Source organism: Myotis daubentonii, chromosome 17, assembly GCF_963259705.1.
Source record: "Myotis daubentonii chromosome 17, mMyoDau2.1, whole genome shotgun sequence".
In the NCBI taxonomy this organism is placed as follows: domain Eukaryota; kingdom Metazoa; phylum Chordata; class Mammalia; order Chiroptera; family Vespertilionidae; genus Myotis; species Myotis daubentonii.
In genome coordinates, this window is record NC_081856.1 from 16,930,258 (window position 1) to 16,952,912 (window position 22,655).

General features: G+C 40.7%; 1 protein-coding gene across 15 annotated transcripts in view; it reads left to right on the plus strand.

Annotated features, from left to right (window-relative positions):
• Positions 1 to 22,655, plus strand: part of NCOA2 (nuclear receptor coactivator 2) — a 273,087-nt gene that overhangs the window by 162,251 nt on the left and 88,181 nt on the right. For 14 of the 15 annotated variants that reach the window (XM_059672932.1, XM_059672933.1, XM_059672931.1 and 11 more), the window contains 2 exons: positions 19,155 to 19,259; positions 21,766 to 21,938. In XM_059672932.1, coding sequence (XP_059528915.1) covers positions 19,174 to 19,259; positions 21,766 to 21,938 — 259 coding nt within the window. In that variant the 5' untranslated portion in view covers positions 19,155 to 19,173. Of the gene's footprint in view, positions 1 to 14,525; positions 14,663 to 19,154; positions 19,260 to 21,765; positions 21,939 to 22,655 lie in introns of those variants that run through there. The other variant, XM_059672921.1, reaches the window with a different exon arrangement.

Genomic DNA, 22,655 nt, shown 5'->3' on the forward strand with positions numbered 1-22,655 from the left:
TATATGTCCTACAGAACTGAAAATATATATCTACTAGAGGCCCAGTGCATGAAATTTGTGCACTTGGGGGGTGGGCCATCAGCCCAGCCTGTGCCCTCTCGCAGTCTGGGAGCCCTCAGGGGATGTCCGACTGCCACGAAGGTGGGAGAGGCTCCCGCCACTGCCACTGCGCTCGCCGGCCATGAGCCCGGCTTCTGGTTGAGCGTTTTCCCCCTGGTGGTCAGTATGTGTCATAGTAACCGGTCGTTCTGCCATTTGGTCGATTTGCATATTAGCCTTTTATTATATAGGATGTAAGAACTGTACACAGATGTCCATAGTAGCATTATTTCTAACAGCTAAGAGTAGAAACAACCCAAGTGTTCACCAACTGGTGAGCAGATAAACAAAGTATGGCATATCCTTACATTGACATACTTGGCCATAAAAAAAGGAATGAAATACTGATCTATGCAACAATATTGCTGAACCTTGAAATTATTATTCTGATTGAAACAAGTCAGACACAAATGACTGCATATTGTATGATTCCACTTACATGAAACGTCCAGGTGAAGCAAATCTGTAGAGACAGAGAGTGGGTAGGGTTGGGGAGTAATTGCATAATGGGGACGGGTTTCCTTTGGGTGAGGAAATGTTGTGGAATTAGATGTGGTGATGGTTGCACATTTCTGCAATTAGACTAAAGCCACTGAAATGTAGAGGTTAAAAGGGTGGATTTTATGGCTAAATAAAGCTATTAAAAAATAAATTTTAAAAGTAAGACAACGAGGTGGTCATTGGGCTGAGGCGGAGGTCTGGATAACTCTGAAGAGGAAGTTCCAGTAAAAGAGCGGGGAAAGAATGAGTAAGCAGGCCGAGAGGAGGCCCGTAAGAATGCCGTGTGCCCGAGCCTCGACTAGAGAGATTCAAGGAGGACTCGCTGGGGGGCGTGATCACAAGTGACAAACGGCAGGAAGGCTCAGTGACAGAGCGGATAGGGTGCCAGAATTCCTGTGGGGTTGACATTCCAGTGTCATGGAGGACTAGGGAGGGCAGGTGCACTGGGGTGATGGGGGGAGACGTGTAATCGTGGATCATGGAGTGAGTGGAGGAGAATGGGAATAAACCACAGGCCCATATTCCCTCATTTGAATCTCAAAATTCAACAAACTCAGAAAATGGAAAGTCTTGGCAGTTAAAGCCTGACCTGAATGGGTGTGAGCTGATTTATAATCTTCATTGTCCCACTTTGTGTGAAATTCAGACATTTCACTGCGTAAATAATATTGAATTTGAATGCAGAATGCGTCTACAGGCCCCAGTGGGGATGGTATGAAATACTGTATATAACACATATTCTCTTTCTAAAATTAAACATATCTTTCTATCTGAATTCTAAATTATATGGCCCCTAAGTGTTGGGGGGAAGGGCCCACAGGTCTGTAGTCTTTGGATGGGTTGGGATGTGAAGGAAAGGTATGAAATTGGATAGTTGCTAGAGAAGGATTCGGATTCAAGGGCATTTATTCTAAAGGATGGAAAGAACCTGAGTATGCTTCTGGTTAAAACAGGGAGGAAGAGGTTGAAAATTTGGTAAATAGAAGCTTTGTAGCAAAGTGTCAAACAAGGTGGGGAGGGAAATGGGAGATGGGATTGGAATGGTTGGCGGTTACAAGAGGAGGGATCACACATCCTCTGAGACACCAGGAGTGATGTAGATGATAACAGTGGATGTCTCTGTAAGTCAGGAAGAAGGGAAGGTGAGTAAAATCAAATTGAATAGTCATTTGCAGAAGGGGTTAGAGAATGCTGCTACAGGCCCCTGTGCTGGAAGTAATTGTTGGGGTGAATAGATGAAGCTGACTTAAGAACAAGGGAAAGGATTGGCAGGCAAGACAACGGGTCTAGGGCATGTTTAGAAACCTTGAAATGTCTGTGGGACCATTTTGCCCCTTAACTGTGTGATTTTCTCCATCACTGTTCAGCTTCCCATTGACAAGAGTGGAGAAATCTTGGGATTACGTTTTACAGAATGAATTCTGTGAGAGGAGGTGTTTGAAAGGGAACCAAGGGTTCTGGGGGCTGGTGGTGGGTCTCATAGGTAGAGAAGGAAAGGCGTTGAGTAAAAGGGGCGTGGGACCTCAGTTTTGTTATACATTGAAGACCAGTTATTGAGGAAGAAGGCAATAAGAAAGCTAGTCCACTAGGAGGTTGTGGACAGCATGTGGCATTCAGAATATCCACATTTCTGGCTGATAACAAGGTTCAGGGTATGATCAGAAGAAGCGAAGTGAAGTGGAGGTGAACTTTGTTGGAGTTAAAGACTGAAGAGGACCTGTGAGGTTAGGTATGAGCTCATCCACATAGACTTTGAAGTCACTCAGGGTGATGACCTAAGAACTAATTGAATGCCAATATTTTTAGCAAATGTGGAGGGTTAAGTGGAATGTTGGTAAACTTCAGACCAGAACATAGATAGAAGGTTTTCAAAGGAGATGAGACTTTTATACCAGGCCATCCTTGTAATAGAGCATGGCCTCCTCGCTGCTTCGAGGACTGTGGCGAGTATGACACCCTCCTGACCCTAGTGTGGGTACTGGGAGAACCAGCAGCTCCTACTGGCACGAACTGCAGAGGGGCAGTCAGGAGAGCCAGGGAGGCACGGGGCTCCGTATGAGGGGGAAGCTCTGTATGAGGGGAGACAAGGCAGAGCAAGAAGACCGGGTGGTAACCAAATGCGAGGGAAGTTTCATCTTTGCCCAAATCCAGATACCGAATACACTATAATTAAAAAGTTGTAAGAATTTTTTTCTTTTCTTTTTTTGTTGTTTTGTAGGTGTTCACATTATTTGATACAAAGATATTAATAAATAATGTCATTGTGCTGGTTCGGACCCTATATTCTGGACTGCTAATATTAAGATTTTCAAAAACTTCATCTTGTTATTGCACGCTGGCTATGCTTTGTGTCATCTGCTTATTTGATAAACAGATCCTTTTTTCAAGTCACTAATTAAAAAAAATAAACTGGCTAGACTGGAGAACTCCTCTTTGTTTATAATAATCAGTTACTTAAATCCAGAGTGTTATTCCACCAGCTGTGGCTACCTCTCCATTGTCCTCCAGCCCAGCAGTTCCAGTACTGCTCTTCCTCCCCAGTCAGTGCTGGGCAGGCTTCCCTGACCACCAGGGTCAGAGGCCAGGGGTTCTGATGTAGTTGGTCTAGGGCAGAGCCAGGAAATCCATGGTTTTAAAAACTCTGCAGGTGATTCACGGGCAGTCTAATTTGGGTAGGAACCACCAGCAGAACCCACCCACCTTTAGCTTTCATCTCTACAAAAGCATTCTGTCAAATGTGAACCCACTGTATCTAAGCCATGTCCCTGACTCAACATTCTTTTGTCAAAGAACAAATGAAGTGCTTATAAATATTTTAAAGATATTCAATACTAGTGATCAGTTTAAATTATGAAATAACATCATGCCATAACCTTCAAATTAGCGAAGTGTTTAAAAAATCTTACCTGTAGCTATTGTGACTTACGGTGGGGTGGTAACTGGCACACCTTGCTGAGGCGATTATAAATTAATACAGCCTGTGTGGAAAGTAACTTGACAGTATACATAGATAAGACTTAAATAGGGGTCACACCCTTTGACCTACTAATTACATTTCAGAGACTCCGGTATCCAGACTGTTGACTATTGTTAATAATCAGAAATGTGGATCAGTATTTATATGAAAGATATTCATCAGTGTTATAGAAGTATAAAATGAAAGAAAGATAAATGATTACAGGAAATGGTTAAATTTTTCATAGTATCTTCATATGATAGGATATCATAGAACCAGTAAAAATTATGTTTATAAAGACATATTTAATATCATGGAAAATTTTAGTTAATAGCATTAGGAGGAAAACAAAGAAAACATCTATAAAATTGATTACAGTCTCATGTGATGAATAACTATTTCAATCAACAATGGACCAAATATACAACAGTGGTCCCATAAGACTATAATGAAGCTGAAAAATTCCCATCACCTAGTGATAGCACAACATTACCCACATAATGTTGTAACAAACCTACTATGTGATACAGTACATACAATTATCTACAATACATGATACTTGATAATTAAATAAATAACCATAGTACTGGTTTAAGTATTTACTATATTATACTTTACTAGAGGCCTGATGCACAAAATTCATGCAAGCATAGGCCTTCCTTCCCCCGGCTGCCGGCACTGGCTTCTTCCCTCTGGTATCTGGGACCCAGGCTTCCCTCGCAGCCCTGGCTTCGTCCAGAAGGTCGTCCGGAAGGACGCCAGTCTGATTAGCATATTACACTTTTATTATTATAGATTGTTATTTTAGAACATGGTCTTTCTACTTATTAAAAAAAAGTTTAATAATCATATGCCATGTTATGCTGGCAGCATCCTCACACATCTTGTGTTTACTGAGCCTTGCTTGCATCATTTTCTCTGCTTGATTTAATCTCGTGTTGTTTCATGCACTAACCTGCTGTACAGGCTTGCAGCCTAGAACAGTAGGCTGTCCGTCTAACCTAGGTGTGTGTGTGTGTAGTAGGCTATACCATCTAGGTTTGAGTACGTGCACTTGGTGATGTTTGCACAAGGACAGAATTGTCTAATGACGCATTTCTCAGAATCTGTCTCCGTCACTAAGTGGCTCTGACTATATACAGTTTGGTTTAATTGTATATGTACATATAACATATTTTAGAATACTGAGCAGAAAATTTTTTTATAGTTAATGGTGATTCCTGGGTGGTAGGAATACATGCAATTTTATTTAGCATTTTGTATTTTCTGTTATACGCATGTATTACTTTTATTAAGCAAAAATAAAATAAAACTTAAAAATAATAAAATTCTTCCTCGAATCTTTTAGCAAATGGAATAAGGAAAATCCACTTGGGATGAACTATTGTTCTAAGTGCCGGGGTCCAACCCCAGCAGGTCCAGGGGTCCCCAAAGGTGTGGACGGAGTCAGCGAAGAAGGAATAACACGGAGACAGCGTTCAGTTGATCAGCAGCCTAGCCAGGATCTCCAGCCAAGTTCTGGTCTGGATCTCCAGTGAAGTTCTGCTTAGGATCTCCAGCCAGGTTCTGTGTCCATGTTCTCTTGCTAGGTTCTCCAGGTTCTCCAGCCAGGTTCTGTAGCCATGTTCCCTCACTAGGTTCTCCAGCCAGGTTCTGTCCAGGTTCTCCAGCCAGGTTCAGTCACCAGGTTCTTAGTCAGGTTCTCTTGCCAATTTCTGTAGTCAGGTTCAGTCCAGGATCTTTTGCCATGTTCTCTCGCTAGGTTCTGTCTCTAGGTTCTGAGGCCAGTTTCTGTCCAGGATCTTTTGCCATGTTCTCTCCAGCGAAGTTCTTCTGTCTCTAGAGAGCGTTCTGTGTAGGTTCTGTGCCTAGGTTCTATCTCTCTTGGTTCTTACTTCTAAGTTCTGTCTCTTTCTGTCTGGTTACATCTGTATTTATACCAGTTGATTCAATCCTATCAATCTCTATTACAAAGGTTAGGGCGTTTCTTATCTCCATTCCAGGGAGTAAAGATTATGTAGCTTAAGCATGATTGTTCGGAGTTAAAGTGATTAATTACCCGCCTGGCACTTAGTTGAGGGGTTTTATTCCCTCCCTAACTTCAGGGGAAAATCCCTACCTGGGGAAACAACCTTTCTCAGAGAGGAGACCTTGGTTAAAACACATAGTGCCAAGAAGGTGAGCAAACATTTTAAGAACAGTATGCCATATATGCCAGGTCCTTTGAAACAGCAAGGATGGACCGGCTCCCGGCATCTAAGTACTTGCAAGCCATCTATCCATTCCACAACTTTGCCTGCCAAGTTATCAGCATCAGCTTGTGGGGCTTTTATTATTGTTGTTTGCTGGTTTTTTCGTTTTTAGTGAATTTTATTAAGATAAAATTCACCCTTTTAAAGGGTACAGTGGTTTTTTGTTTTTTCATAGGTTGTACAGCCATCACCACACTCTAGTTTCAGAATGTTTTCATCAACCCAAAAAGAAACCCTGTACTCACTAGCAGTCCCTCCCATTTCCCTTTCCCCTTAGCCCCTGGCAGCCCTAATCTACTTTCTGTTTCTATGGATTTGCTTATTCTGGATATTTCATACAAATGCAATCATCTAGTGTGTGGCCTTTTGCAATATCCTATTAGTTACTCTTCAACTCCTTCTCCCTACACTGTCAGAGATGTTGTTTATGATTCTATAATGCTGATCTTTGATCTTCCTAGCCTAACTGTGATTGTACCACCTTTGGCTCAAAACTTCTCATTGAGTCCATGGTTTATTTAATCAGCAGGAACTACTGATTCTAGCATGTAAGAAGGTTTTCTATATTCTGACTCTACAAAATACATGAATTCCGTGAATAAAATGCACTCTGCTTATCTCTCCCTTTCTTTCTCCGTCAGAGAAGAAGGGAATGACTATGAGTTAGTCCCATTTCAGGTCACTGATGGGGCAGGAAAAGTGCTCTCCAAAGTTCAGAGCAGCCTCAGCAGGCTTCACAGCTCAGAAAGGGCTTGTTCCTCATTTGGGCATGCTGGCTGGGCAAGAGCGAGCCTTTGTGACACCTCCAAGCTGGCACCTTGAGAAGCAGTGTGGCTCCCTGACTTTGGTGGGGTGCGGCCCACACCATCACCAGGGCCTCCCAGGTTTTAGCTTTGATCCCTGTTGGGGCACCTACAGGAGGCAACCGATCAGTCAGTGTTTCTTTCCCATATTGATGTTTCTCTCTCCCTTCCTCTCTCTCTTGTTCTCTCTCATCCTCTCTCTCTCTAAAATCAATAAACATATCCTCTGGTGAGGATATTAAGGGAAGGAAAATTATATCCATTCTTTAATTTCCCCCTCATTACCCTTTGTATTTTTCATGTGTACAGTATTCATGTGAGTTTTTCTTCTTCGTAAATCTTTGACTTCTTGAGATAAGTTCTGTTTCTTATTCAGTGATTGTAGTGTAGTGTCCACTGAGTACAGTACTTTGTCCTTAGCTGCTGCTCAATAATTATCAGGGCAGTTAAACATCAGAAGGAAAACAATGTGAATCAATTTTTAAATTAAAACCCTATCACTTAGGTTATATGTTTAGTACCAAAAGAAGACTTGTATTCATTAGTAACCTAACCTTATAAAACTCAATGTCCGGGGCCAAAATGTGTTTTTGCCCTAAGTAATAGTTATTCCTCTAGGTTTTGAAACATTGGACTAAAACAAAAACCCCAACTAAGGAAGTCATGTGCCTGTGCTATGAGCACGTGTGTGTTGCGATATTGCTGAGAGCTAGCTAGCTTAGTTTTCTCCACATCATCTGGCCCAGTTGGAATTAGGATTCAAGTTTCAGCTTAATGAATTCATATCCTTTTTATTTGAGTACCAGCCAAAAGGAATATAATATAGTTAGCTGTTTCTAAGGTGTCAGGCATGTATCTGAATTTCTTTAAAGCTTTATTTCATGCTTATTACTTGCCTGTTATGGTTAAATATAAGGTACCAGCAATCTTCCAGATCTTTATCCATAGGTGTACTTTTTTTTCAAAACAATTATTTTGTATTCTCGATACAAACACGTGTGAGGACTAATAATTATAAAGTAAAATAAAAAGGTAGAGAACAACAAATTCTACAGTAGAAGGAGTTAGTTTTAATTTTTTCATTGCTTATTCTAGACCACCCTTATCCATTATTTACAATGCCTTTTAAGCTCATTTGGGTTTTAGTTTGTATTAACTACCCATGGCCTAGTTAGAAGCTACCATTCTTGAGTTGATATACTTAGTTTCACAAAATGCAGTTAATCTCCATCTGGAGCTATAAGAGGGGAGAAACCCCTCCATGTACCGCTGTTCGGGGACACTGTGCTCTTCTGGACGTTCATCGAGACTGGAGGGCTCACTGGCCTCTGGTTCTGAGGCCAGAGGACCAGGCTTCTTTGCACAATCACAGTAAAACAGTGTGATTGGATTCTACTGAAAGCTGTTCGTGCATCCCAGGTCTGAACCTTAAGCTGAAATATAAATGTCTCATAAGCTACACTGGGAGAGTTAGTTTTGATAATCACCAAAACCCAACATTTGAGAGAGAGAAAAATGGTTAAAGTAAGTGTTTTGGCTCATATTTTCAGATACCCAGATAATTTAAAAATTCTTTAAAAATAATTCTTGTAAATAACTTTATAAATTCTAGTCATTCTCAGTAAATCACAGAGGTATGTGTTATTAGCAAATAAAAATACTTAAGTTGACTTATTATTATAAAACCAAATTGCACTTTTTTTTTTTTTTTGAGGAGGTGCGGGAGGAGGGGCCTGTTGATCCAAGGCTGCCTTTTCTATTTTTAATGGCAACCGTTGCCTCTTAGCAAATACTGCTCGAAGTTATTGTAATGCTGTGACCAAAAGAGAGCTTGTAGGAATATGCATGGTGAAAAAAATGAATCAGAGGTCCTCCCACCAAACCAAGTGTTTCCTCCTTGCTCGTTTTCCACGCCTGTAGAAGAATGGCAGAGAACAGAGAAAGGGCATTGAAAAAAAGGGTATTTCAGAAGCGGACTTCTTATGCAGGTTTTACCCTAAAGAAACATCACTTAAAGGGGCCACAGTTGTCTCTTATTTTCTCTTGAACCACAAGCATTTAATTTGGGTCCTATACTTTGTCCCTGGGATATGCTCCTGCTTTCTTTTCCTGTTCAATTAGAGATAAAGAACTCACAAGAAAGTTTGTAGTTAAATAAACGTGAATGAGAAAAAGGAGGGGAAATGAGTGCCTTATTCTCACCTCTGGCCCCCAGAAACCAGAGCAGGAGGAAGCAGCCGGGCTGCCTGGGCGGCAGGGCTGGCTCATGCGGACAGTGGGTGCCAGGCTGCCCTAACGACGCAGGAGAAAGGAGCGTTATTTTCGTTTTATGGACCATGGCCGGGCACTAGGTAGCAGGGGACCTTACTTCCTCTGAGGGGAACCTAGGAAGTCTTCGTAAAGAGGATGGCTTTTCAGCTGTACTTGAAGGGTGAGGTTTTCCTAAGGAAGAAGAGCAGTTTTAGTAACCTTTACTGGAAGGTGTTTGTGATTTATGTGTTTTTCTTGCTTTAAAAAAGTCCCATCAGTAGGAGAAAAAGCATGAGAAAGTTCCTATGGTTAGGGAAAGAGGGTGACATAAGGAGGAGTCCAACACAGCCAAGCCTGCCTCCCTCCCTCCCTCTCTTACCTTCCCTCCCTCCTTCCTCCTTTCTTTCTTCCTTTTTTTTTTAAACTCATAAAAGTCTGATGTGTTAATGAAAGGAAATTTGGAAAATACGGAAATTAAATTACACCAATAGTGTCCATCAAAAAAATGTAACTGCTGATGTTTTGGTGAGTTTTTCTTCCAATTTTTTTCCTATAAATCAGTTTTCCTCTCCACTGTATTCACCATCGGCTTGCATTATTTCACATTTACATGCTGCTAAACTCAACCTACAATAATATCTGCGATTTATTAAGTACGCCCTGAATAAGTGCCAGTCTCTGTTCTATGCCCCTCACATTTCATGCTCTCAACAAACTTAGAAAGGTGTGTATTATTATTTCTACACTTTTACAAATGAAGCAGCTTAGGTCCAAAGAGGTCAATGAGCATAATTGGCATAACTAATATGCGGTATTCCTGGGATTCCAAACCAGAGTTGACACGGAGGAATTGCTCTAAGCCACTACATTTTATAGCTTTTCATGAATTTTATCTTAATGGTTTCGTAATAAAGAAATTCTCCTATGAATCCTGAGAGTTCTGTTAGAAAGTCTCTGCTCAGATGTCACTCTATCAAGAATTTCCTGATCACTATTTAAAATAGCACCCTCAGCCCCATCTACCTTGTACTCTATCCTAACCCTGCCTTATTTTTCTTTATAGCACTCACCACTACCCGATATAGTAAATGTTTGTTTGTTTTACTATTTCTCCTTTCCCTCCTTCCTCTTTAGAATATAAGAGTCATGGACAAAAAGACTTCATTTGTTTTGTTCATTGCTATCTCCCTGAATACCTAGAACCATGCAGGGCACCTAATAGATATTTCATACTTGCTGAGTGGTGGAATGACCTGCCTCCAGGTTAGCTTTATGTAAATGCCGAATTTCTTATCAGCCTCCATTGGGACTGATAGGCTGGAATAACCAACTCTCCCTCCCACCCCTGCCCCTTAGTCACAGGTTAATCACCTGTCAATCACAGGACTGATGTTGCTGTTCACCAGGGCCCCAGGCTGATGGGCAACTCAGAACGCCCCACACGTCTGCCCCCACAGTGGTATTGCATGTTTACCAAGAGCCAGCTTCTTGTCCATACTGGTTTATGCCAGTTAAACTTGTTATTGTAATTTCATCATTTAATTAAGTATGAGTTTGAAAAGACATACGTTTCTATAAAAGCTAAGATAAATGCTTTTAAAAACTCAGGCAAATGGATGAAAATTGCTGTCAAATAGGTATATGCAGCACATCTATCTAAGATTGGGGAAAAAATAGTAAAAATTGATACCTCATAAGCCCTTATAAGAATCTAAGTGTCTATAAGTTCTAGCTCTGTTTTAATTAAAATGGGCAATAGTAGACAATGCCTTAATGGATAACATTGATGAAAAAAAAATTCCAGTTGAGACTGATTGATACTCAAATGTATATTTTTGTTTAAAGTTCAAATGAAAGGATTAAAGTAATAGGTATTTTTTATAATTGCTCTTGATAAATGAATTTTTGAACTTAACCAATTACTAGTTCTGATTCTATAGGAAAAGAGGCTTTTACTATTCTGAATGAAATTCAGCGTTCTTGGTGCTCTCGAGATAATTCCTAGCTGGTTTTGTTATTACAATAACTTCATAGTGATTCAATCATAATTAATACTTCATTTCTCATCAGGAAATAATTATTGATAAGCCAAGGCATGATTTCCTCTCTGCACCAGAACATGCGCTTCAGGACAGGGACCTCTGTCTTTTGTTCACGGCTTTCTCTCCAGTGTCTCCAACAGTGCCTGGCGCGTTATTTATTGACTGGATAGGTGAATGATTCTAAAGTATGTACGTTTGTTACAGAGAGAAGTGTTTTATATTTTACCTCAATATCACTATATTTTTAGCAAAAATAAACATACTTTTGAATTAATGTATTGATTGTTTATAAAATTAAGATTAACTGCTTTATATAATATACATTGTAAAGTATAGCATTGTTAAGTCACTATGTTGTACACCTGAAACTATTATAATCTTGTATGTCAGCTATATTAAAACAATAATTTTTTTTAAAGGTACAGGCTCCTCAGTACTTGTGTTACATTGGTTAGGAATTGAGGGATTGATTGATATTCTTTTGTGAGCTCTAAAACTTGTGTGGCCTTGGTCAAGTTATTTTCTCTCTCCTGTTCCTCAATTTCCTCATCTGTAAGATGGTGAAAACCATAGGTTGTTAGAAGAATTAAAGGAGTTCATATTTATAAAGTGTGTAGAGAATGCCTGCCAAGATGGTTAGCATTTAATAAATGATAGTTATTATCATTGCACTTGAGTTTGACTCCTGACCTGTCTTTTTTTTTTTTAATCTGTGTGGTTTGGGCAATTTACTTATGGAAATAGGTTAGAGAGGTTAGATAAACCTGTAAGAGGTGTGTAATAAGTACTCAATAAATGTTAGCAAAAAAAAAAAAAAAAAGCAGGCAGTGTCATATGGGAGAGGACATTCATTTATTTATTTAAAAACGTTTTACAACTGAAATAATGAAAATACTTTTATGCAGATACAGACTGTCTTGCCTTTGTCATATCAGTAAATTTTCCTCATAGATTAGAAAGGTTTCTTTAATCTCATAAAGAAGTTTAGCTGAAACTGGTTTGGCTCAGTGGATAGAGCGTCGGCTTGCGGACTAAAAGGTCCCAGGTTCGATTCCGGTCAAGGGCATGTACCTGGGTTGCGGGCACATCCCCAGTAGGAGATGTGCAGGAGGCAGCTGATCGATGTTTCTCTCTCATCGATGTTTCTAACTGTCTATCTCTCTCCCTTCCTCTCTGTAAAAAATCAATAAAATATATTAAATTAAAAAAAAAAGAAGTTTAAAATGGGTTTCATAATAACACAAGATAATTGACTTTTAATCTGGACAAGTTTTGAATGCAGAAATGTCAAACACAAGCACCACATTGTAGTGCTTAGTTTGATGACTTCGTCCAGAATCCTAGGCTGGCAGTGAAAACTGGTTTTCTGAGTATTAATAGGGACTAAGTACACCGGGCTTGACTTGACAGGGAGGGAAATGCTCACATTATGCAAGGAATGCAGCTTCTTCCCGGGATGTTTTCTCATTTGAGGCCTATTAAAACCTCGTCTTGCTATTCCTGGCCCTCTTAGCACCACTGACGTCGCTGGATTATAATCAGCCCACTGAGTGGCTATATTAAGGAGCAGGCCTGTGAGAATTGAGAAAGTGGAAACTGTCTTGTCCCCCAGCGTCAGACTAGACATCCCCCCTGTTGGTAGTGACCGTTTACATCTCCACTACTCACAGGTCCTGCACTGAAATTTACTATGAGAAAACGAGAGGATTTTTCCTTCTTTAAGAGAGATGCAGGTGATGGAATCATTACAGCAGAATATTTGTGCAGCAGTGAGCATGAATTTAGCATTGATTTGATTATTGCAGCGTGTGTTCCAGAGCGGCTGCCGCCCATTTGCAGCCTAATGTGTTTATTACAGTCTTCCCGGTGGCATCTTGAAGTGTCTTCCAACTAAAAAATTCATGAGCATTATTGGCTTTCAGTCAGAAAATGGAATATGTCTTCAAGTCACCGTCTAATACACCACTTTAAGGCCATTATACAAAAGTAAATCTACGAGCGGCACATATTGAAAAGGAAGGAATTTTTAGCTTAAACATTTGTTTATACACTGTTATTATTATTCTGGGGAGTAAGAAAGAGCCTAAGAGAAGGTAGGTGCTGAACTATTTTACTCAGAACAGAATGGTTGTAGTTGTAGGATATGTCATTTTCTTTAACCTCCTCTCTACCTGTAAACTGTTAGCGAGGTATTATTGAAAAAATCCTATTCTAATAATAGTAATATGTATTTGGCTTATTGCAGCTAATTTTCAAAAAGTAAAGTATACAGTAAATAGCTCAAAAGTTGTGAAGTTAAACTGAGAAGGTTTGCAAATAAGATGCCTTTATTCTGGATTTACTTGAAGCAAGTCTCTTAAAACTTTGCAACTACTGTCACTGTTTGAATCAATGTGCGGTTTTATGAGTCTGAATCTGTGTAAATACAGACTGTAATATGTGAGGTAAATTAAAATGTTATTGTGTGAAAAGCAAGAAGCAATCTAGTGTTTGGTAAACATGAAGTTAAAAGTGTTCCTAGGATCTAATAAAAAGTAATAATACTTGGGGGAAATAAAATACTATTTTTGTAGCTGAAATTTATTTAGGAAATATTGTATGGCATCTCCTATGACTTGGAAATGCACCCCTTGTCTTGCCAGTGGGAAGAACATGTTTGATTTTTCCATGTGCTCTTGTCCCTGAATTGATAAAGCCTCATAGGCCTGGGTCTACTTCTGTTGTACTTGCACGTGATTCTTCTTGGTTTGCTTGTTTGTATGAATCAGCAATATATTCTTGCATAATATGCATATTTGCTGCAAAGAATATTTAACTTTTACCAAAAGTTGGGGTCTTGCCAAAATAATGTCTACTTTGGGTGATTTTGCCCAGTTGACAGTGTTTGGAAAGAGGTATTTCCCTCTGTTGATTTCATGTCTCTACTTCTGTATCATATGACTGGCTTTCAAGGCTGGCCCACTTTTTGCTACCTTTCTCAGGCATCTAATCCTAAAAGCACATTTTGTATATTTAAACATTAGCTACCACTGTGCTTTCTCATGCTTATCAGGGTCTGGCCCAGAAATTTTGCTTTTGTAACATAAAGAGATCCCTTCCGCAGCACAGTGTACTTTGAGGGAGAAACTGTTTCGAGTGTAGAATGCACTCCTGATAAAGAAATAGTGACTGCATCTTTTTTATTTTTAATATATTTTTATTTATTTCAGAGAGGAAGGGATAGAGAGATAGAAACATCAATGATAGAGAATTCTTGATTGGCTGCCTCCTGCACGCCCTACACTGGGGATTGAGCCCGCAACCTGGGCACGTGCCCTTGACTGGAATCGAGTGAGGAATCCTTCAGTTCGCAGGCTGATGCTCTGTCCACTGAGCCAAACCAGCTAGCTCAGTGACTGCATCTTTAACTGTGTACCTCTGAGGATGGAGGGCTCTGAAAGAGTATCTTTTCCTAATGAATTTAACGGAATAGAAATGGAAAGGTGTCTAAGTAAGGATTCACATACACATTCTATATTACTTGAGCATTTCTTCATCTTACAAAGTTGGGAAAGGATCAGACTGCAGGTGACAGCACAATGCCATGTACTGTCTCATGTAGAGAGGGGGCAGGAACAGCCTGGAAGGCCTTGGGAGCTGTGAAGCCTCCTCATGAAGAACTGGCCGATTGCTCAGGCGGCTCCTCCTCCGCTGGGTGTTGATAGGAGAAGCTGTGTCCACAGCTCTTTGTACGTCAGTCATTATAAATTTCATTTCAAGGTAAGCAATTTCAGAGAATGCCTTTGTGAAAATATTTCTTGGAACTAGCAATAGAGATCTGGTGTTTGACCACTTATTATGTTTGCATTTCAGCAACAACATTATCCTTATTTATTCTTTTACTGAATTTGTTCAGCGTACGATAAATCTGTCAGTTTTATAGGCCTCGCGTGGAAGATGGCCAATTCTGATAAGAGATAATATGCACATTATCATTTACATCAATTCTGCAGGATTAACCAGATTTAATGGTATGAGGCTATGTTGTGAGCGACAGCTTCCTTAGCTTAGAAGTTACATTGATGAATTCCATGCAAGAAGAGTGCTTTTTATTTTCAGTTGTGTTAAGGTTTAACATTTTCCTTTCCTTTCCTGTCAATACGGTAAGGATTTAACTGGCATTGTTCACCCCTCCCAGAATATTGTTACTTAAAAAAAAACCTGTTAATCTTGTGCGGAAACTCTAAGGTCTGCTTTATACCAGTTGCTCTCAGAGGGTGGCCAGGAGGCGTGCTGTCCCATTGAGCAGGACTGTTGTCGTGTTGTAGATGGCAAGAAGGGACAAGTTGGAACTTCTTTTCCAGTCTTGTCCTTCCACAACCCCCAACATCTGGGAAAAACTCTTCTCAGTGACTGTAATTACCATCAGTTACGACCCAAGAGTTTGCTTGTGTCGTTTTCAGTTTTTCTGATTTATGTTGAACAGTTTCAGCATTGAGAGTGAAATGCTCAAGAATTTTAATTTCCTGTGAATGCTGAAAACATGCAGAACTTTGAAGGAACTCTTAGTTTAGGCCTGCTTACAAAATGAAATTTCTAAACCTTCAGGGCTGCTCTTCAGTACTTTTTCTCTCCTACCTTTTCGTTGGAGATGACTTCACTTTGATCTACAAAAATGCCTTAAAACTCACCCATCCACATAGTTTCTTTTATTTTAGATGGTTTTTCCAAGTGTACATGCACACTAGAAGTCATAGGCCTACCTACCTATGTAATCTATTGCTCTATCTATCTGTGCTTTTTATCGGAGCCACTTGAGTGGGGGGAAATTAACTCACCTAAGCCCCCAACCACACCTTCTGGTGTGAAATACTAGCATTGCTGGCAGCTGAGCTCACATCGGGCGTGAAGTTCTATTTACGCACCTCACTAGTGAGGCTGTTATTTATTTGGTTCATCCACTGAAGAGCAGGACATAAACTCTGCTCCAGGATTACATCCACTCTGGCCCTGTGGCAGTCAAGAGGCAGCGTGGGAGCCGGCCACCGCCTGTCACCACCTTGCTCTCCCTCCTCTCCTCCTTGCTCAACACTGAATTCACTGCCTTTCCTTTTTATTCCACCTGGGAATCTGTGGGGCTTTTCACCTTGGTTGAGGAGCAGTGATTCCAGGGCCTCCCCAGCCTCATATTCGTGGTAGGCAGGGTGCACCCACCTGTCCGTGGCCCAGGTACTACAGATCGCCCCCTGTCTTTTTTTTCCTTTTGGTGGTTTAAAGGGTGGTTGGCATCATGTACTGGGCATACACAGCCCAGGACAATTGCTCAGAAAAGGGACATATGGGGCAGACACAGAAAAATAAGGGCACAAGCATGTTCGTAAAGCTGAAATGTTTAGGTTTTAAGGGAATGTATTCAAGGTACCATCACATAAGAAAAGGAAAAACTTGGCTCTTCAAAAGGAAACTAATGATGTTTTAAAACTACAATTACAGTGGTTTGTGAGCCAGCCTTCAGTGGGTACAAGTAAAATATAAACAGTCTGCTAAAATGGCCTTAATATACATAAATCAGAAAACATTCGCTCCTTGCTTCACTCACTGTCTCCTAGTCCCTTGTTGAATACCTCAGTGCTGCCCCCGCATGCAAAGGTACAATTATCTGTGTCTCTATTGGGGGAACTTAAAAGTAGACAATGCTGATGCTAAATCCCAAAGTCTGTACATACGGCTTAAGTAAAATGGTCACATTGTAATTGTCTGTTGAAAAACTTTCTGATCTTTCTGATAGAACTATACTTTTTAATATACATCAACAAACTTACCACATACACCTACAATACGGGGCATTTTGTTATATGTTGAGGGTTACATTTGCATGGTAAAAATTTACTTGAAATCTTAGGATTTATAGAAGGCTGCTTCCAAGGTAAAAAGTTCCTGGGATTTTTCTGATGGTGGTGGCGGTGGCGGTGTTGGAAGCTTTCTTAGATTGGATGAATAATGTTTTCTTGTCACATGCTCATGAGTGAACCCTGGGAATTGTGGTTCCAAGAGAAATACAGAAAAAATACAGAGTGTAGGGCATCACCTGGGAAGAGTTTGGTGTCCAGGTTTTTGTTTGGTCTCTGGGCTTCTTTCCTGGGCGTCACAGTTAGAGGAGTGCCTACGGTTGTATGACACCCTCACCTTTTACTTGTTTCCCTCCCCCTCACGTGGTTTTCTTCTGGAGAGCAACATTCCTCCATGCTCCTCACACACCAGCTTGGCGGGCCGAGTCTCAGTGAGTGCATGATGTGTAGGGGAAGGCTTGCTGCTTCCCCCACCTGACCTGTGACTGCGTGGTTAGAGGAAGATTGGCTTATTTGATGGGAGACCCTTTGCTGTACGTTTCTGTGAAGAGCAGGAGTGGGTCGGCCTGGTCTCCGTCCCAGTTCTTGCTAATCCGCTCCCCAGCCCTGTGCTGCAGATGCTGCTGATTACCCCACTTTACAGAAGAGGTCATTAAGGCATGAGAGGCGGCTTCGTAAGGTCCCACCAAGAGGTGCCGTTGGACATGGATGCTGGCCATTTGCTTCTCAGCTCTACTGCCGCTCATGGTCCCTTTTTGATGATTAAGTTCTGTCTGTAAATTTCTTGGTACAGAGTGAATGCTAAATGAATAGTCACTAAATACAGATTATGCCTATTATCAGCCCAGAATTCTGACGACAGCGAAGGACCTTGGGGCTTGTTACACTGCTCCCGGCAGCAGAAAGCTCAGGCCTTGGCTTTCAGATTCGTCCCCTCCTGTGTGACCTGTTGAATACAATGTGCAATTGGTGCAAACTCCCTCTGCCGCTACAGTGTTTCTTCATCCTACTTACACGTGACTCCTAAAAAAAATTAACTCCGCCGCCCGCTTGGGTTGGAGTTGAGTCCGGAAGGAGTGATTGTAGTGAGCCTGAGCATCCCATATTACGAGGAGGGGACAGGTGGGCCGTGTGATCGGTAGGTGACGGCGATACAGTGGTCACTCTCAGGTGTGTTTTCTTAGCCCACCTTCCTCTTTCTCAGATTCTTGACCTTCCACTGACTTGCCCTTCCCTCCAATTTTTCCAACCTGGAAAGGAAGAAGAGCCGCCACAGAAGGAGAAGGAGGGCGGAGGTGATTTTAGGAGCCTGGGGGACAGAAGGCAGAGGAAATAGCAGGGAATTGAGCTCTAGGAAATATTTTTACAGGCTGGCTAAAACCTTTTGGGCTGCTTTTTACTTGTTTGTTTGTTTTTTTATTGGGGGGAGGGGCAGTTAGCAGTTATTGAACACCTTGAGTAACAACTGTCTATGTCCTCAAAATCTTTCTCAGTCTCTTTGTTAGTTTGTTGAGAACTCAGCCTCTGTTGCTGTTAGTTTTGTTGAGAACTCAGCCTCTGTTTGCATATTTAAACATTATTTGGATTCTACTAATGATGAACATACTGTTTCTCTTATTATATGTCCTTATATTTTCTTACTAGAAGGTATGCAGCCAGCAGGAGCCAGTAATTCTCCTCCTCGGTTAGGGTCAGTAATGTTACCTGATTTTTTTAGTATATCTTAAAACCTTGGGTGATAGCAGCAAGAACCCACGGAGGGCTGGGGAGGGAGTCAGGGATGTGACAGGAAGCCGTGGCTGGGAGGTGTGCTCAGGTAGGTGAGCTGCCCTGGGCGGAGCACTGAGGGAGGGGCAGGGAGGTAGGAACCTCCTGTTAGAGGGCCACTGCTTAGGGAGGCCTTGTGCAGGCCTAGGAGAGAGGTGTCATATCTCGCTGTCGGATTTGGAAACGTTCAACTTTGTGGCGTGACACTACCTCTTCCAGGAGCATTCTGTCATGGGTGAGCTATTGCGGCACGGGCTTCGCATTGGCCAACCCAAAACAGAGACTGGGAGGAGCCCCTTACCACACCTGTAGTTTCCACATGTGCCAGAGCGCGCCTGAAACTGGAGGCTGGTACAGAAACCGGGGCCAGCAGTTGTGGTTAATGTACTGATGAAATACGAGGCCTGGCGAAAGGGTACGGGCCCAGTGAGGTAGGCTTGCTTGTTTTTATGAATCGTAACCTTTATGTGTGCTTAACCTTTTAACAAGATTTAAAACAACAAAAAAAGCAGCCTTTTTGTTAAAAGTTAAACGTGAACATCAGTCAAAACCGTTGTCAAATTTCTGATAGGAGTCAAAGTTTTTTCATTATTGGTAAGTTGATCAGACACTTAATCATCAGCTCTTTTCACTTTCTCCCTTGTTTTCTGTTTTAGTTGCTGATATGTGTTCAAGATGAGTGGGATGGGCGAAAACACCTCTGACCCGTCCAGGGCAGAGACAAGAAAGCGCAAGGAATGTCCTGACCAGCTCGGACCCAGGTTAGAGGATTGCCCACAGAAGCCACATGCGGCTTCTTTGATATTGTAGCACTGATTTTCACCTGATTTGATACTGTGATTGGTTTTTCTCCTTAACAGTTAATCAAATATGTATTATTTAGCTGATGTTTTGGAGATGCTAATCAGTTACAGATCTTATTATTTTTTCTAAGAAGAGAAAAGCTACATTCTTCTGATATTCCCTGAGTACTTGACGCTTAAAACCTCTTTATTCCATAATCTTGAGCTTTTCACACTCTTTTCTGTTCGATCACACTGTCATAAAGACAAGAAGATCCCAAATTAAAAGGATCTGCAGTTAATTTTATACTGGGTTTTATTCTGTATTTTTGTTTGTTAGTTTTAATGAGCAAGACATGAAATGTTAAATCCACTTGCTTTTGATTTATTTTATAACAAAGACTGTGACTCTTCAGTGAGCACAGCAAAAAGTTTTACAGCAAGTTCCATGTCATATATTATGGGTGGATGTATGAGTTGTTATAGCCTCCATGCAGGATAATTGAGCAGTACCTTTTTAAAGTTATAAATGCATATTCTCGTTGAACTAACAGTGTTCCTCTTCTAGGAATTTTCCAGCAGTATACTTTTACATGTGCAAAATTATGTATGTTTGAGCTTACTTCTAACAGCGTTGTTCATCATTGCAAAAAAAGTTAGGAAAAACCTAAAGGCTTGTAGGCTTGTATTTAAACTATTTAAATGTCTATAACCTGGAACACAATACAGGTTATTGTGAAAAAGAATGTGGACATTATTAATGGGGTGACATGAAAAAAATCTGTTAAGAATATTTAAATCATGTCATTGACTTTAAAATTTAAATAGAAAGAGCAACTTCTATTAAATGGCCAGTAAAATGATGACATGGGGAACAGCAGGGAAGAGGACTAGGGATCGTCATTAAGAGAGGAAGAGAAGGAGAAAGAGCAAAGAGCAGTGTTTTATATTTCCTTCTCTCCTTGTAGTGCCAAGCAAAATAAGCCTGTTAAGTCACCACTGTCCACATCCCAGCTCCTGTGTGTTGCCTCTAGATTCCCTAGTACTTCCTGGCTAACCACAGTCTGTCAGTCAAACTGCCTGCAGTGCTCAGAGCCCTCCTCCAGCAGGCAGTGTGGTAAACTGGCCTGTTCCCGTGGAGGGGCGTTCTCTGTGCAGGTGCCATGGGGGGGGGGGGGGTGACTCTAGCCCTCTCCCTGGCACTCTCCCATCTTTGTAGCACAGCTCCCCCTTCACCTATTTGTCATTTACTTATTGTCTTGGGGAGTGAGAGAGGGGAGAGATGGAGGGAGGTAGAGGTGGGTATAGGGGCCCAGAAGGGGAACGTGGCTCCTACACAAATTCTAGCCACTCCCTCCCTTTCCCTGCACTTAATCAGCTAGAAGTGAGGAATACACATGAGACATAGGAAAACCAAATTCAGGTCTTTGCTCTTCTGGGTGATCTTGGACAAATGGTATAACCACTGTAAACTGGGGAAATTATATTCTATCTTAGGTTTATTAGTTGGTGAAAATAAATCTAATATTTAGAAGCTAATATATGGAAGTCTATTACAAACTACAGGATTTTATAAACTGCTGTTATATGCAGATAATACCAATTTGTTAAAAATACAGAAAGCGGCTACATTAAACAATTTGCTTTGTTTATATATTGTATTGTTTGAATGTCTTTTAGTGGGCCCTCTACTGTACTCGAGAAGGAAAAGGTCCACTGTTATTATCAAAGGGAACTCTTGAATTTGCTGTTTATCAAATTAAAATGAGAAGATCTTGCCAGTTTTTTCCCTCCCTAACATTAACATTTTAAAACTTTAGTTGAACTTGGATCGTTCGTTTATATTTTGCATGTCATTCAGCTTGGACAGTTAACAGCTACCCTGGTCAGTTTCACTTTTGTTTCTAGTGGTACTGTGGTTTTTGCATTATCTAAAAAGCCTGTTTGGTTTGATTACTAACATCTTGAAGAAGTCTGTGAAATTATATAGATTTATTTATCTTAATTTTTTTATGCCTTATCAAAAATCGTTGAAATTTATTCTTATTTTAACTAGGTTAACTTCCCTTTCTTTTATTGATCTTACATAAACTTCAAAATTTTTGTGGACTAAACTTCCATTTTCTAAAACATAAAGGAATATTTTACTTAATCAGCAATAAATTTCATAGCCAAGCTTGGTGTCAAGCACTAGGTGAGCAAATTGTCTGATCCATGTCAGTGGAAACAGTAAGCACATTGGACATATGATGACACAAGTAAATATATATAATTATAAACTGGGGTAAATTTAATTTTTTTAAAAACATGCAACATTTAGAGCAAATTCAGGTTTCTCTCCCCCCACCCCCAAAGTACTTTTGTGTTTACAGAAATAACTTCTGTTGGCTGTCTTTGTATTAAAACTTGTTTGACATGCTTATCTTTTTCAAAATAGCTCTTCTTCAAATTCATAATAAAAGCATGTTTTTGTTGTTTTTTTTAGCCCCAAGAGGAGCACTGAGAAACGCAATCGTGAACAGGAAAATAAATATATCGAAGAACTTGCAGAGCTGATATTTGCAAATTTTAACGACATAGACAACTTTAACTTCAAACCTGACAAATGTGCAATCTTAAAAGAAACTGTGAAGCAAATCCGTCAGATCAAAGAACAAGGTAAGAGGACCAAATTGATATTTTGGAGAGTTTCGTTGGTTTCTGGTTTTCCATGTGTGAGAAGTCTCTTCAGAGTCCCTTTAATCCATTTCTTCAGCTTAAATTATTGATGAGGAAATGATGTCACAGAGCAAGATGAATGCAAGTATCACTTGCAGTGGTGTATAAATAGGCTTTATGTAAAATTCACCAATTCCCTGAGGTGCGGCAGGGTGATGTCACTTTTCGCCTGGTAAACTCCGTGAGGTGCCGCAGCCTCTGCCCATCTCGGACTTCCGGAGCTTGCCTGGCAAGCGACTGTCATAATCGGCGGGAGAGGAGCCAAGCGAAGATGGAGACCAGAAGCAAGGAAATGAGCCTCCTGTTCCCGCTCGTCAGCGTATTGGATGACGTCTGAGCTCCGACTGGCCCCAGCACTAGATTAGAATTTCATATCCTGAGTGACAGGTGATTTGAAAGGCTCCTGCCTCTACACGGAATTCTTTTGTGAAGTTGAAACACAGAACATGACAGCTTTCTTCCTGGGGTTTGTTTTTTTTTTTCTGAGATCGTTTTCTGCCTCTCTTCTTTGATATTTTTGCCTACAGAAAAACTTTAAGAAAATAATATTTGAAAAAACACATTAGACTTTGTGGTGCCAAGAAAAAATCTGTATTAGGCAAGTATGAACAGTGCCTCGGTGCTCAGGGCCAATATATGCTCTTGAAGTATTCACAC